The 14,766-nt window shown below is 35.7% G+C and overlaps 1 protein-coding gene across 1 annotated transcript in view; it reads left to right on the top strand.

The window, feature by feature from the left end:
• Positions 1 to 14,766, top strand: part of LOC131930470 (potassium voltage-gated channel protein Shaw) — a 55,562-nt gene that overhangs the window by 39,591 nt on the left and 1,205 nt on the right. Inside the window, exons 3-6 of the mRNA XM_059286974.1 lie at positions 2,229 to 2,357; positions 8,286 to 8,362; positions 9,424 to 9,511; positions 9,930 to 10,064. Coding sequence (XP_059142957.1) covers positions 2,229 to 2,357; positions 8,286 to 8,362; positions 9,424 to 9,511; positions 9,930 to 10,064 — 429 coding nt within the window. The remainder of the gene's footprint in view (positions 1 to 2,228; positions 2,358 to 8,285; positions 8,363 to 9,423; positions 9,512 to 9,929; positions 10,065 to 14,766) is intronic.

The following is a 14,766-nucleotide window of genomic DNA, read 5'->3' as shown; positions in this document are numbered from 1 at the left end:
GTCGCCAAGCTGGGTGTTGTTGAAACTTGGCGGGGGGGGGGGGGGGCTTATTAAAATTTCCGGGTGGGGGTGACACTGGTTAAAGTATATAAATTGTATTTTTGATGTAACATATATTTTCATGGGGGACGGAAGGTGGATGTGCTCCAGGGAGCACTACTCCACTCCCAGAGATGTCTGAAACTCCCCCCCCCCCTTTCTCTCCCTCCCTCCATCCCCATCCCCCACCTATATACCCCCACCACTGCTCATAATACAACAGACACGATGAGAGATCGGCTGTATCAGATAGACACAGGGCTCAAATCAAATCTGAAATTGCTTGTCTATCGGGGAAGGGGGTTGGTGGGTGAAACATTTTTTTTTTATGGACGAAATTTGAACAATTTTTTTTCACAAGATTGGGTCAGGTTGCGGTCGTTAGAAGATAACATTACTGTACTGGTCAGTGCAAAACATTGGGGGGGGGGGGGGGGTTGGTTAGAAGTACGTATGGTACAGTTATGTTAAAATTTACCAGTCATTCCTTATTTGGTACACACAAACGGACACACATGCACACACGGACATATATGTGTGTGTGTGTTTGTGTTTGCGCATATACATGTCCGTGTGTGTGTGCGTGTGTATGTGCGTGTGTGCTTGCGTGCGTGCATGCGTGTGTATCTAGGCACTGGATGTTGATCCCAAACAAAAAATTACAGGGGTGGGGAAAGCCACGTTTTATGCGCCCTTCACAGTTAAGTTATTATGTAGGGTTTACTGCAAAGTGTGGGGACAGAATGGGGAAAATTCTGCTCGTCAAATTAGGCAAAAAAAATATTTAAAAAAAAAATTCAATTTTTATACCAACACTAGGCATGCTGCCCAGCTTCGCTTAGGCTTTCGAAAACATTGAGGATTTGAATGCTTAATTAATTCGCCCGAGGGTCGGTCTACGACCTCAGGAGTTATGAAGAGTTATGGCGCCGGTCAGTCGAGGTCAGTTTTGACCCCCTCATCGTAGACTTTTCGGCCAACCGGCCCCCGTGTTCTGTCGCCCCAAGGCAAGATCCTGCCAAATTTGAAGCGCCTGCGGCGCCGGAAAGTGCCCTATCGGACACCCGACAACTTTGCTTTATATATTATAGAGATTAGCAAATTGCATAGATAAACAAAGATTTCAATAAAGTAATTAAGGCCTGAAATACTTTAGTATAGAAATGTATTGTTTGAATAGATTCTAGATCTAGGTAGGGTCTACATCTGTGTAAGTCTAGTTTTTCCGTAGATCTAGATCTAGAATCCAAATAGAATTTTTTTTTAAAGTTTATCCCGAGCAAAATAAAAAAAATAGATTAACCAAGTTGACTTGGTGTGTCTCGAACCCGCACCACCTGCGTGGTTTTAAGTACACTATGATCTCCGCTATTTAGGTACCAGTTAAACGCGGAGAATGAAAGACGTATTTTAAAATCTTAACTTACGCGAATATGCCTATTCTTTCAAATTGATTTTTTTATCCCAAATTAGCCAGTTCCAAAAACAAAGATTTTTTATAAAATAATTAAGTCTTGGAATAGATTCTAGAGAAGTTAGAGTCTAAATCTATATCTTAGCGTCTACGTCTTGTTATTGCGTAGATTTAGATCTAGTCTAGATCTAGAATCTCTAGATCTAGAATCCAATTAAATAACATAAATTTTATGATTTTAGGCCGGAAAAATTGTATTGTATACATTTCATAGTGTACGTAGATCTAAATCAAATTTGAATGAGGAAAAATTATATTGTATACATTTCATAGTGTACGTAGATCTAAATCCAATTTGAATGAAATAGTTCATTTCTTTTTATTCTAAACACGGCAGATGACGTCATTAGTTAATGTATAAGCATTAGTGACGTCACAGTTTTATGCGTTCTTTTTCACATCTATAAATGCTTTTCCTGTTGCATAAATAAAATTGTTTTTCTACAGTTGAATACGCCTTTATTTTATATTTTTCTTCTTTAAATAAAATTGTGGTTATACATTTAAAACATCTAACATATTATTTTCAACAAAAGTCCGTAAAAAGTTCTCGATATATCGCTGTAGATTCTGATGTGATGTCCGGCGAAAATATTTTGCGGACAGAGAGAGAGAGAAGTGCGAACGTGGCCCATTATAGATTTAGATTTGAAACGAAATCTAGTCTCAGTTAAATATACTCCAGTTGTTAATGACTTTTCATTTAAAATTCCAGGTGTACGGTGTGACGTCATTCCTTTTTGTGGTGACGTCGATCGCAGGATTCTGCCTGGAGACTTTGCCGGAGCTGAGGAGCAACATAACAACTCCGTGTGACGGAGAGAACCCCGGGGAGCTTGGCAGGGTACGGGCTCTATGTCATATGTCATGTGGGTCGGATGTCATACGTGTTTGGTATGTGTCAGATGTCATTTAAGTGGCATGTGTCAGGTGTCAATCATATGACAAGTGTTTGATGACATTCTTGTGATAAGTGTTAGGTGAAATTCGTATGGCATATGCCAGATGTCATTCGTATGACATATCTTATATGTCATTCGTGCTGCATGTATCAGATGTCTTTCGTATGACATGCGTCATTTGTAATTCGTATGCCATGTGTTTTATGTCAATCGTGTTGCATGTATCAGATCTCATTAGTATGGCATGTGTCAGCTGTCAATCGTGTGGCAAGTGTCAGATGTCATTCGAGTGACATGTGTCACATTAACACCAGATCATCTTCTGTCATTGTGTACGGTTGTTTTTATTTGTATGATGAAAGCTGTATGTTTATGTATGTCACACATATGTCATGTGTCGCATATATGTCAGAATAAAATACCAGCTGTCAAATGCATGTGGGAAAACATCAAATGTCAGATATCACCGTTATGCCATATGACACTTTTTTCCTACATGTCATATCTATGTGAGATGTTACGAGTGTGCTGAATTTCATTTATCCTATATATAATATGCCACATAAATGCTTGAAGTAACGTATACATAATGCTACCTCCTTATACACCGGATGCTCTTCATATAAATCAATCTCTAATATTTACAACTAGCTTGACTCGTGTCATTTTAAACCAAGATGTCATTTCCTAATATAACGCCTGATGCTATTTCTTATACCATGATATCCTTCTTGCTCCACTGTAACTTTCCCAATCACAAGACAACACACCATCCAAAAGTATTGTTCAGCCAAACCACTGTGCTCACTCAGCTTTTAAAAAAAAACCAGCAGTACTAGCAGCCTGACCTGCCTTCTCCGGGCTCGCCACTGGACACATGTTGAGCTTATCACCGCGCCCGAGCGATAATACCCGCCATCGAAAGAGAAGGAAGAATCGGCTCAGAGACCGGCTTAAAACAGAAGGAAATGAATGATGGTCTTTTCCTTGTTAAATCCTTTCCTTCGGAGAGAGAAAAAATAAAATGTGATGTGTTTTTGTGTCGCTCCTATCAAAGTAGAATTTCTTTGCTGGCTGTCTGTTGTACGCAAAAGAAAGGTTTTGTAATATTTCAATTTCGGAGATTGCCTAAAAAACAGTTACGAGATGTCTGAATAGAATTGCGGTACAGAGTTGGATTTTTTACACACACACACACACACACACATATATATATATATATATATATATATATATATATATATATATATATATATATATATATATATATATATATATATATATATGTGTGTGTGTGTGTGTGTGTGAATTGGTTATTTACTTATTTATATGTCTATGTAGTTTACATGTTAGGGATTATATATATATATATATATATATATATATATATATATATATATATATCAGGGATATATATATATGTATATATGTATATATGTATACGACTATATATATATATATATATATATATATATATATATATATATATATATATATATACATATATACATATATATATATATATATACATATATATATACATATATATATATATATATATATATATATATATATATATATATATATATATATATATACATATATATGTATATATATATATACATATATATATATATATATATATATATATATATATATATATATATATATATATATATATATATATATATATATCAAGAGAGAGAAAGAGAAAATTAGTTGAAAAGAGAGTGTAATTACTTAATTAGATGATGGCACGGTTCATCAATGATGTCACGAGAAGGACGAGGGACATGCAAATGTTTAAAAAGTAAATTGCGATCCGGCGAAACGTACCGGAACAAATAAGTGTGGGCTTCGCCTCTAGGCCCGTAAGGGGACATCACTGTGGGCTCCCTATCGGTAATAGAAAATTGTTGGTCCCATTTAGCGATAAGTTGATGGGGTTTTACCCATCATCGATAAGGTGAGGGTGGGAGAGGGGGGGGGGGGGGGGGGTGGCGGCTCTCTCTCGTCACGTGACCTACAGAGCTATCATTAGATCACGAGTGCCAATTTCTAGCCCTTCGTCTCCTCCCCGGGCAGACATCCAATTATGCCAGGACCGGGGGGGGGGAGGGGTTGAGGTGAGCTATTGAATAAATGAATGGCCGAGCTCGCATCACTAGCGCAGGTGCCTGTTAGCACGTTAGGTAAATTGGCTTAGTTTAAACCCGTCCCCTCAGAAGGTAGAGTTAGAGTGCAGGTAAAGTACCAAAAACTTTTCGAATCTAGCGTGCTGGGTAGATGAATGGAGTCGTCAATAAATGATTTCGTCGGTAAATAGTGTAAATACTTTATAGCAGGCCTATAGCTAACTCTTAGATAAATTATTACTTGTTTAAACTTTAGTAGATGGGTAACTAGTGAGACTATGTGACTAAATTATGTTTTTGGATAGGGAGACAAAATCAAATTTTCTGATAGTGTGACAAAAATCATATTTGCTGATAGTGAGATGAAATCATATTTTCGGATATTGAGACAAAAATAATATTTTCTGATAGTGAGACAAAATCATATTTTCTGATAGTGAGACAAAATCATATTTTCTGATAGTGAGACTGTGAGACTAAATTATATTTTCTTGTTATATAGTTATCATTGATTCTGATTATTACTGTAATTATGAATTTTTTTTTATTGATATATTTTTTTATCTAGAAAATAAATCAGTGAATCTGACTGTAAACTTTCACGATGAAGGTAACTTACAATGTTGAGTAGTTAATAAATCAAGGACTCCGCTCAGACTAGTCTACGTCAGTCTGGAGACTTTAATGAAGAAAGTAGGGATGTGTAATGATACATATTGGTGAACATAAAACTAGACGGTGATCGTTACCCCTCTACTTTGACTTGATCAACGGTACCAGTGTGGATGTTGTGTTGCGGAGAGTGGCGTCACTAGGTCTAGTGTCACCAGTTGCGCCCCCCCTCCCCCAGTTCTACTGTTCATAGATCCCTTTCAAATAACACTGTAAAACATATTTTTGTTACTGTCATAAATTTTAATTTTGTGGGTTTTTTTGTCTGAGTTAAATCTTTATGGTCATATGTCTAATGTATGGTCATATGTCTAATGTATGGTCATATGTCTTATGTATGGTCATATGTCTAATGTATGGTCATATGTCTAATGTATGGTCGGTCAGAAGCCTAATGTATGGTCATATGTCTAATGTATGGTCATATGTCTAATGTATGGTCATATGTCTAATGTATGGTCGGTTATATGCCTAATGTATGGTCATATGTCTAATGTATGGTCATATGTCTAATGTATGGTCATATGTCTAATGTATGGTCATATGTCTAATGTATGGTCATATGTCTAATGTATGGTCGGTCAGATGCCTAATGTATGGTCATATGTCTAATGTATGGTCATATGTCTAATGTATGTTCATAATTCTAATGTATGGTCATATGTCTAATGTATATTCATATGTCTAATGTATGTTCGGTCATATGTCTAATGTATGGTCGGTCATATGTCTAATGTATAGCCATATGTCTAATGTATGTTCGGTCATATGTCTAATGTATGCTCGGTCATATGTCTAATGTATAGTCTTATGTCTAATGTATGTTCATATGTCTAATGTATTGACGGTCATATGTCTAATGTATAGTCATATGTCTAATGTATGTTCATATGTCTAATGTATGGTCATATTTCTATGTAAGGTCGGTCATATGTCTAATCTATGGTCATATATCTAATGTATTGACGGCCATATGTCTAATGTATGTTCGGCCATATGTCGAAAGGGATTCACCTACTCATTATTTTAAATTATATTTTTTTTACACTTTTGCTCAATTCGGTTTTTATGTGTTTATTAACATCATTTTCTGGTTTTAAAAAATCAATTCTTAACCTCAATGTCCGCAAATAATAAATACATAAAAATCAATTTATAAATATTTCAGTCCGTCTGTGTTTCTGATGGATTAAGACGTCAGAGAGATATTAAAAATTTTTTTTAAATTTCTAGTCATATCAGAATGTGAGAAGAAAAATTCTAGTCATATCAGAATGTGTGTTTTAGTACCCCTGATAAAATGTTCAGACGTGTTCATTTTTGGCTAACGTTTGCGTTTCCCTGACGTCATATCATAAATCAAATTATCTTTCTTTTTTTTTAAATTAAATTTACATTTCTGAAAATACTTTTTTTTCATTCTTTGAAGTTTATTTTAAATGGAGTCAAGGGCTTTGGGTGATAGGCGTTAAAAAACTGCAGTTAACCCAATGAGGTAGGGTGGGGGGAGTGGTGCAGGCTTCTTGAAAAATGTAGAGTTGAACTATTTATTGTAAAAAAAAAATCTTTGAAAATGTCCCGCATTGTGTCTGCACTTCTACCACTTCTCTCCCCTGTTGAATTTTTTTATCTGGTTAAGGCCCTTTGTACGTGTTAAAACCACAACAGAAAATAAAGTTAAGGCTTAGCCGAGCGAGGGTGCTCTAAGCGTCTTTGAGAGCATACTGTTCTTAATGCCCCCATGAAGTTTGTGATCACTCCTCTTAGGGCTGTATGAAAATTAGGGTCACACTCATGTTAATGCCGCATTCAACGTATAATTGAAGAAATTAGTGCTAAAAGTACTTAAGTCACAAAAACAACATTTTGAGAAAAATGAGTTCAAAGATTAAAATTAACTATAAAACATTACGTTTTTATATTATTTGTTTGTTTGGAGGAGCAACTTAAATAAATTCTTCAGTATCACTATTTGTTTATAAGATAAAGTTAAACTAGAGGAATAACGATCAATGCTTGGTTTGATTTTCACAAAAATGTGACTTAAGTACTTTTAGCACTGGGCTCTTCAATTAGACCCCTTTAAATACCACATGAAGCTTTTAAATCTACAATGCTAACTACCCAATGAAACGTATAATTAGACCCCTTTAAATACCACATGAAGCTTTTAAATCTACAATGCTAACTACCCAATGAAACGTATAATTAGACCCCTTTAAATACCACATGAAGCTTTTAAATCTACAAGCTTAACTACCCAATGAAACGTATAATTAGACCCCTTTAAATACCACATGAAGCTTTTAAATCTACAATCTTAACTACCCAATGAAACGTATAATTAGACCCCTTTAAATACCACATGAAGCTTTTAAATCTACAATCTTAACTACCCCATGAAACGTATAATTAGACCCCTTTAAATACCCCATTAAATTTAAAATTCGAACAAATTTTAATTGTCAAATTAAACTTATAATTAGACTCTCTAACTAAACTTATAATTAGACTCTCTAACTCACGAAATTTAAAATTAGTCCTCTCTAAATGACCCAAGAAACTTAGACCCTTCAAAATAACCCATAAAACGTATAACTCGACCTCTTTAAATACGTCATGAAAAGTATAATTCGACTCCTCTGAATACCGCATGAAACGTATAATTACTCCCCTAAAAACCCCATGCAATGGGACGGCGTGGCCTAGCGGTAGGGCGCTAGACTGCTAACCAGAAAGTCTCGAGTTCGAATACTGGGCTCAACTCAGTTATACGTCCCTGTCTCCACCATCTGAAATGGGTATCTAACTCACGTTAGGGAAAATTTAGGCGGCTGGCATGGTGATGATCCGACTACTCCCTCAAATCCCGAGGTCACTGAAGTAGATGAACTCTACTTTATCTGCCCCATGTCTTGAGCACGAACGGGAAAACATGTTCAAATCTCCCATGAAACTTAAAATAATTCCTCAGTAGTGTACTAAACGACTTTTTTTATGACAACTTCAACGTTTAATATTTAATTATTTATTTATTTTTGTTCTACCTTTGTCAATCTGCAGGTGATGAAGTCACACGAAGCCTTAAACACCCTTGATATCATATGCACAGTCTTTTTTACATTGGAACTTATCCTCAGGTAAATTACGATTTACACCAAGGTTAAACGCTTTACATACAAGGCTGTAAGCTATCCGGGTCTTACACTTTACACAAATGTCTTACTCTTAACATCGAGGTCTTATGTTTTACATCATGGTTTTACACTTTACATACGGGATCTTACGCTTAACACAAAATTATTAAGCTTTACACCATTCTTTACTCTTTACACCAATGTTTTACTCTTTACACTAAGGTCTTACGCTTTACACCATGGCTGGTAAAGAGACATTTTGTGAGCTGTAGAGATGAGTTTTCTCACCGAGACGCACTCGAAAGCTGAGATAGCCGAAATTCTCATATCTTTATTACAACACATGGCATTTGTACGTGCTTTCTCTCCTAAATAAAAAAAAGCGTGGGTGTTTAACTACTAGACAAGATTTTAATTTTGGCCAACAAACGCTGTCTTTTTTCTGGCCATAGAAAAGTCGACCATAGCCGCAGTGTTTCTGAGTTTGGAGAATACACGTCTTAATCCATTGGACAATGCAAAATTTAGAGTTTTAAAATGTCTTCATTGATCTCAGGACAAACTACCTCAGACAAAATATCCAAGACAAAATATCGCACAGACAAATTATTTCAAGGACAAATGATCTCACGGACAAAAGATATCAGGAGAAAATATACCAGGACAAATGATATCATGGACAAATGATCTCACGGACAAAAGATATCAAGAGAAAATATACCAGGACAAATAATATCATGGACAAATGATCTCACGGACAAAAGATATTAAGAGAAAATATACCAGGACAAATGATATCATGGACAAATGATCTCACGGACAAAAGATATCAAGAGAAAATATACCAGGACAAATAATATCATGGACAAATGATCTCACGGACAAAAGATATCAAGAGAAAATGTATCAGCACAAATGATAACAAGTAAAATGATCTCAGGAAAAAAATTCCTATTTATAAACGTCATCCGTTTATCTAAATCTGCCCGAAAACTCAATGTAGCAATGATCTATGAAAGAAATGTATTTAACTGCAACTAACTTTCACTACTTTGTTGTTTCAGATTCATATTTGCACCAGACAAACTTAAATTTGTTCGCTCTTTGATGAATATCATAGATTTGCTAGCATTAGTGCCTCTATATGTTCAAGTAAGTCATAGATTAGTGCCTCTATATCTATATGGTCAGGGAAGTCATAGATTAGTACTTCTTAATGTAAGTTATAGGTTTCTCAACATAAGTGCCCCTATATTTCCACACCATCCTTACCTCTACACTGTCCATACCTCACCCCCCCCCCCCCCGCACACACACACTGCTCATATTCCCACACTGCCCATATTCCAAGACTGATCATATTCCCACTCTGCCTACATTCCCACACTGTCCATATTCCCACACTGCTCATATTCCACCACTGTCCATATTCCCACACTGTCAATATTCCCACACTGCTCATATTCCCACACTGTCCATATTCCCACACTGCCCACATTCCCACACTGTCCATATTCCCACACTGCTCATTCTTGTCCCAATGATTGACAGATACGTCCTGTTTTGACAGGTGATCTTCACAGAATCAGACAGCATGCAGGCCTGCTACCTGAACGAGCGTTTTGTCATCGAGATTATGTTTATCCTGAGGATTATCCGAATGTTCAGGATATTCCACCTCGTGAAGCACTACCAAGCGCTAAAAGTGGGTCACAGGATACTGTCACGTGATAAGTTCACATGATACATTCACATATTTCATTTACATAATACATTCACATATAATATTCACATCAAGCAATCACATGATACATTCACATAAAATATTCACATCATACAATCACACCATACATTCACATATAATATTCACATCATGCAATCACACCATACATTCACATAAAATATTCACATCATACAATCACATGATACAATCACATACAATATTCGCACCATACATTCACATATAATATTCACATCATGCAATCACGTGATACATTCACATAAAATATTCACATACTGCAACCACATTATACATTCACATAAAATATTCACATCATAAAATCACATGATACAGTCACATCCAATATTCACACCATACATTCACATACCATATTCACATCATACAATCACATGATACATTCACATATAATATTCACATGATACATTCACATACAATATTCACACCATAAATTCACATACAATATTCACATCATACAATCACATGATACATTCACATACAATATTCACATCATACAATCACATGATACATTCACATACAATATTAACATGATACAATCACATACAATATTCACACCATACATTCACATACAATATTCACATCATTCAATCACATGATACATTCACATACAATATTCACATCATACAATCACATGATACATTCACATACAATATTAACATGATACAATCACATGATAAATTTACATACAATATTCACATCATGCAATCACATTATATATTTACATATAATATATCATATATTTACGTATAATATGTATTTACAATTATAATTTATATAATTTAGAATATTCACATCATGCAATCGCATGATATAATCACATAAACTATTCACATCATACATCCACACGATGCCATCAAACATAATTTATTCACAGGAGACAATCACATCACACGTTCATAGGTTAGTCACATTATATAATCACAAGGGGAGTACAGGATACAATCACAAGATACAATTACGAGACACAATCACAAGATACAGTTACGACAATCACAAGATACAGTTACGACAATCACAAGATACATTCACATTATATACTCACGATTGTGCAGCGAGGTACAATCTCATAAAATATGTATATAGTACTGTCACATGATTCTATTACAGGTCACACACTACAATATATCACCCATAACATGATACATCCACATTACATCAACTGTACGTTGGCAATCGATCGATGAATACAATCCATCCAATAATTAGGCCATGTCTAAACGTGCCATTCTGATGACATGTGGCACCGATGATTTGATAAATTTTTTTAGCTATGGAAAAATGTAATAATAATTTACTTTAAATTCCCAGTCTACACACAAAGCATTTAGTTAATGGAGACATTTGTAAATTAATTTGATAACATTTTACTTTGTATTGGCTTTATATTTTCTAAATGCAAACAATGCTCTTAGCTGATGGCATGTTTTAAAGTACTTTCGGTGACATTATTTCAAATGTCCTTCAGTTGTTTGCATCTTCTTCTTCTTCTTCGTTCTTAATTTTAGTGTTCGAAGGTATCCCACTCCAACACAATTAAGTATACGTGTCAACTGGTTAAGCACCATTCATTGACTCCTATTTCAGCCTGCTTTTCTTTTCGAATTTACTTCCATAGCCTTTGTCCAACCAAGATTTTGATTTTTTATTTTGGAGTTGTATCTCCTAGAAGAGTGTCTGTCCCCAGCTAACGAGCCTCATCTGCCCGAGGGTTTGAACTCGAGACTTTTCGGCTTAGCAACCATGAGCTTTACCGACTTGACCACGACAATACTTTCACAAAATGAATAGAGAAATTGTGACCAGCTCATGTGTTTAAACAAATATTTTGAGAAAAGATTCGATATTGCCACACAGATCTATGTGTTGTACTGTCGTGGCTTAGCAGCAGTGTTTCTTCCAGACATTTTTCTCGGAAGGGGGGGGGGGGCGGACAATGGTAAAAGTATATATTTGCTATAATTCCATTTCGTTCGGAAGGGGGGGGGGGGGGTGGACACTGGTAAAAGTATATATTTGCTATAATTCCATTTCGTTCGGAAGGAAGGGGGGGGGGGTGGACACTGGTAAAAGTATATATTTGCTATAATTCCATTTCGTTCGGAAGGGGGGGGGGCACTGGTAAAAGTATATATTTGCTATAATTCCATTTTTTTCGGAAGGGCGGGGGGGGGGGGGGGAGAGAGAGCGGTGGACATTGAGAAACCCCTGGCATGTTGAACCAAGCTGGGAAGATATGCGTTGGTGGGGGGGGGGGATGGTCAAACCAAAAGCTAGCACCCTGGTCCCCTAGGTTGGGAATAGAACAAAAGTTTAGCAAACATATTTCTATTTTTTAAAAAAACAGCGCTAGAGTAACCAAGTAAGGAAGTTCACACTAAAACCCAGAGGCGTAGCGAGGGGGGGGGGGGAATAAGTCCCCGGGCGCCGACCTTAGGGGGCGCCAAAATGGGTTGGAGAAACAAATCGAAAGTTCGAGGGTGCAAATCGAAAGTTCGAGGGAGGGAGTGCAAATCAAAAGTTTGTCCCCGGGCGCCGGGAAGGGTCGCTACGCCTCTGCTAAAACCTGTAAAAAGGGAGAAGATCTCCCACTGTTTATTGCGGCCCTTGTAAGTCCTAGGCACCGATAGGATAAGATGATGTACGTCACAGAGCTTAAAATACTTTGGAAAGAATGGTACAATAGATTTGTATGGGACAAATTGATTGTCAAACTTGTAGGCTACTTTTTTTTGCCTCTACATGAAATGTTTAGCGTCAGTTTGCCTTGCCATGTTCGCTTTAGTATCATACTTTTCATCATCGAATGAAGACTGATACAGATTTACAATAGTAAAATTCTTTCTGACATGTATTTTCATTCATTTATGATGGGCTCTTTATACACATATCTTATATAAAATGTCTAATTACAATTGTATTTTTTAAACATGAAGATGCAAAGGTGTAATTAAATGGTAATTCAGGGGATTTGTCTTGTAGGTGTGGTGGGCTGAGGGGGGGGGGGTGTCTAATAAGTAGAGCTATGACAAATTTGGGATTAAAGAAAAATAAAATATAAATATTATGAGCAGCCCGAATGATAAGTACAATAAGGTAGGCCCTACATCAAATCAGACATTCTTCCCTTTCAAATATTCATATCTATAGTACCTCTCCCACAGTTGTTGTTTTTACAAGCTTTTATTACAAGCTTTTATTTAACTCACTTCCTCTGTCTGTCGACAGTCTGTCGTCAGTCTAGATAGAAACGCAGGAGTGAAAATTCGGACAGTTCTACTTGACCGATACGATTCACAGTTGGCACGTGGGTCAAGACATGAAGACAATGCAATCTGAAACTAAATTTGACTTAATTGGATGCCTAATTGATTTTTTATGAATTAATTAAAATTTGGACCGAATTAGTAGGCATGTCTAGCCAACCACTCCACACGCGTCATCAATAGCTGCGCCATCACGACCACGTAATGGCTGCGTTCAAAAACCATTGCGCGCCTACTGAACGTGATATTCAGTAGGCGCGCAATGGTTTTTAGTCATGTAACTCTATTGTAGATAAAACATGTAAAGTACTGAAAAAAAAAATTCATAAAAAACGTTTTAATAACAAGCTTTTATGTAATGATGCACTAAAAAGTAGAAAATAAATTATAGACTACTATTTAAATAACTATAAAGAAAAGCGTGGGTGTCTTCCTTAACATTAGTAAAGGTATCCAATAGATACTAAAGTGACCCACGCTTTTCTTTATAGTTATTTAAATAGTAGTCTATAATTTATTTTCTACTTTTTAGTGCATCATTACATAAAAGCTTGTTATTAAAACGTTTTTTATGAATTTTTTTAACTCACTTCCTCTGTCGACAGTCTGTCGACAGTCTGTCGTCAGTCTAGATGGAAACGCAGGAGTGAAAATTCGGACAGTTCTACTTGACCGATACGATTCACAGTTGGCACGTGGGTCAAGACATGAAGACAATGCAATCTGAATCTAAATTTGACTTAATTGGATGCCTAATTAATTTTTTATGAATTAATTAAAATTTGGACCGAATTAGTAGGCATGTCTATCCAACCACACCACATACGTCATCACGTTCAATCAGGTTTAATAGCTGCGCCATCACCCAGTAGGCGCGCTATTACGTTCAATAGACGCGCAATGGTTTTTAGTCTTGTAACACTATTGCAAAAAAAACATGTAAAGTACTGAAAAAAAATTCATAAAAAACGTTTTAATAACAAGCTTTTATGTAATGATGCACTAAAAAGTAGAAAATAAATTATACACTACTATTTAAATTACTATAAAGAAAAGCGTGGGTCTCTTTTCAAATATTAGTAAAGGTATCCAATAGGTACTAAAGTACTAAAGTGACCCACGCTTTTCTTTATAGTAATTTAAATAGTAGTGTATAATTTATTTTCTACTTTTTAGTGCATCATTACATAAAAGCTTGTTATTAAAACGTTTATTATGAATTTTTTTTTTTTAAACTTTACCTTTATATGGCAATAGGTTACTGAAAATTGTCTCTGTCCATTTGTTGTAAGATAACGCTAAGATAAAAATATTTAAAATTTTATTAAATTAAAAAAATTATAGCTTTTATAAAACAGAATAATTAGAATAAAAATACACCCCCC

This window comes from Physella acuta, unplaced genomic scaffold (genome assembly GCF_028476545.2).
Source record: "Physella acuta isolate Inbredline_101_S28 unplaced genomic scaffold, ASM2847654v3 ptg001783l, whole genome shotgun sequence".
Classification (NCBI taxonomy): Eukaryota; Metazoa; Mollusca; class Gastropoda; family Physidae; genus Physella; species Physella acuta.
The sequence above is the reverse complement of the archived record's forward strand: the minus strand, read 5'-3'. Positions and strand labels throughout refer to the sequence as shown.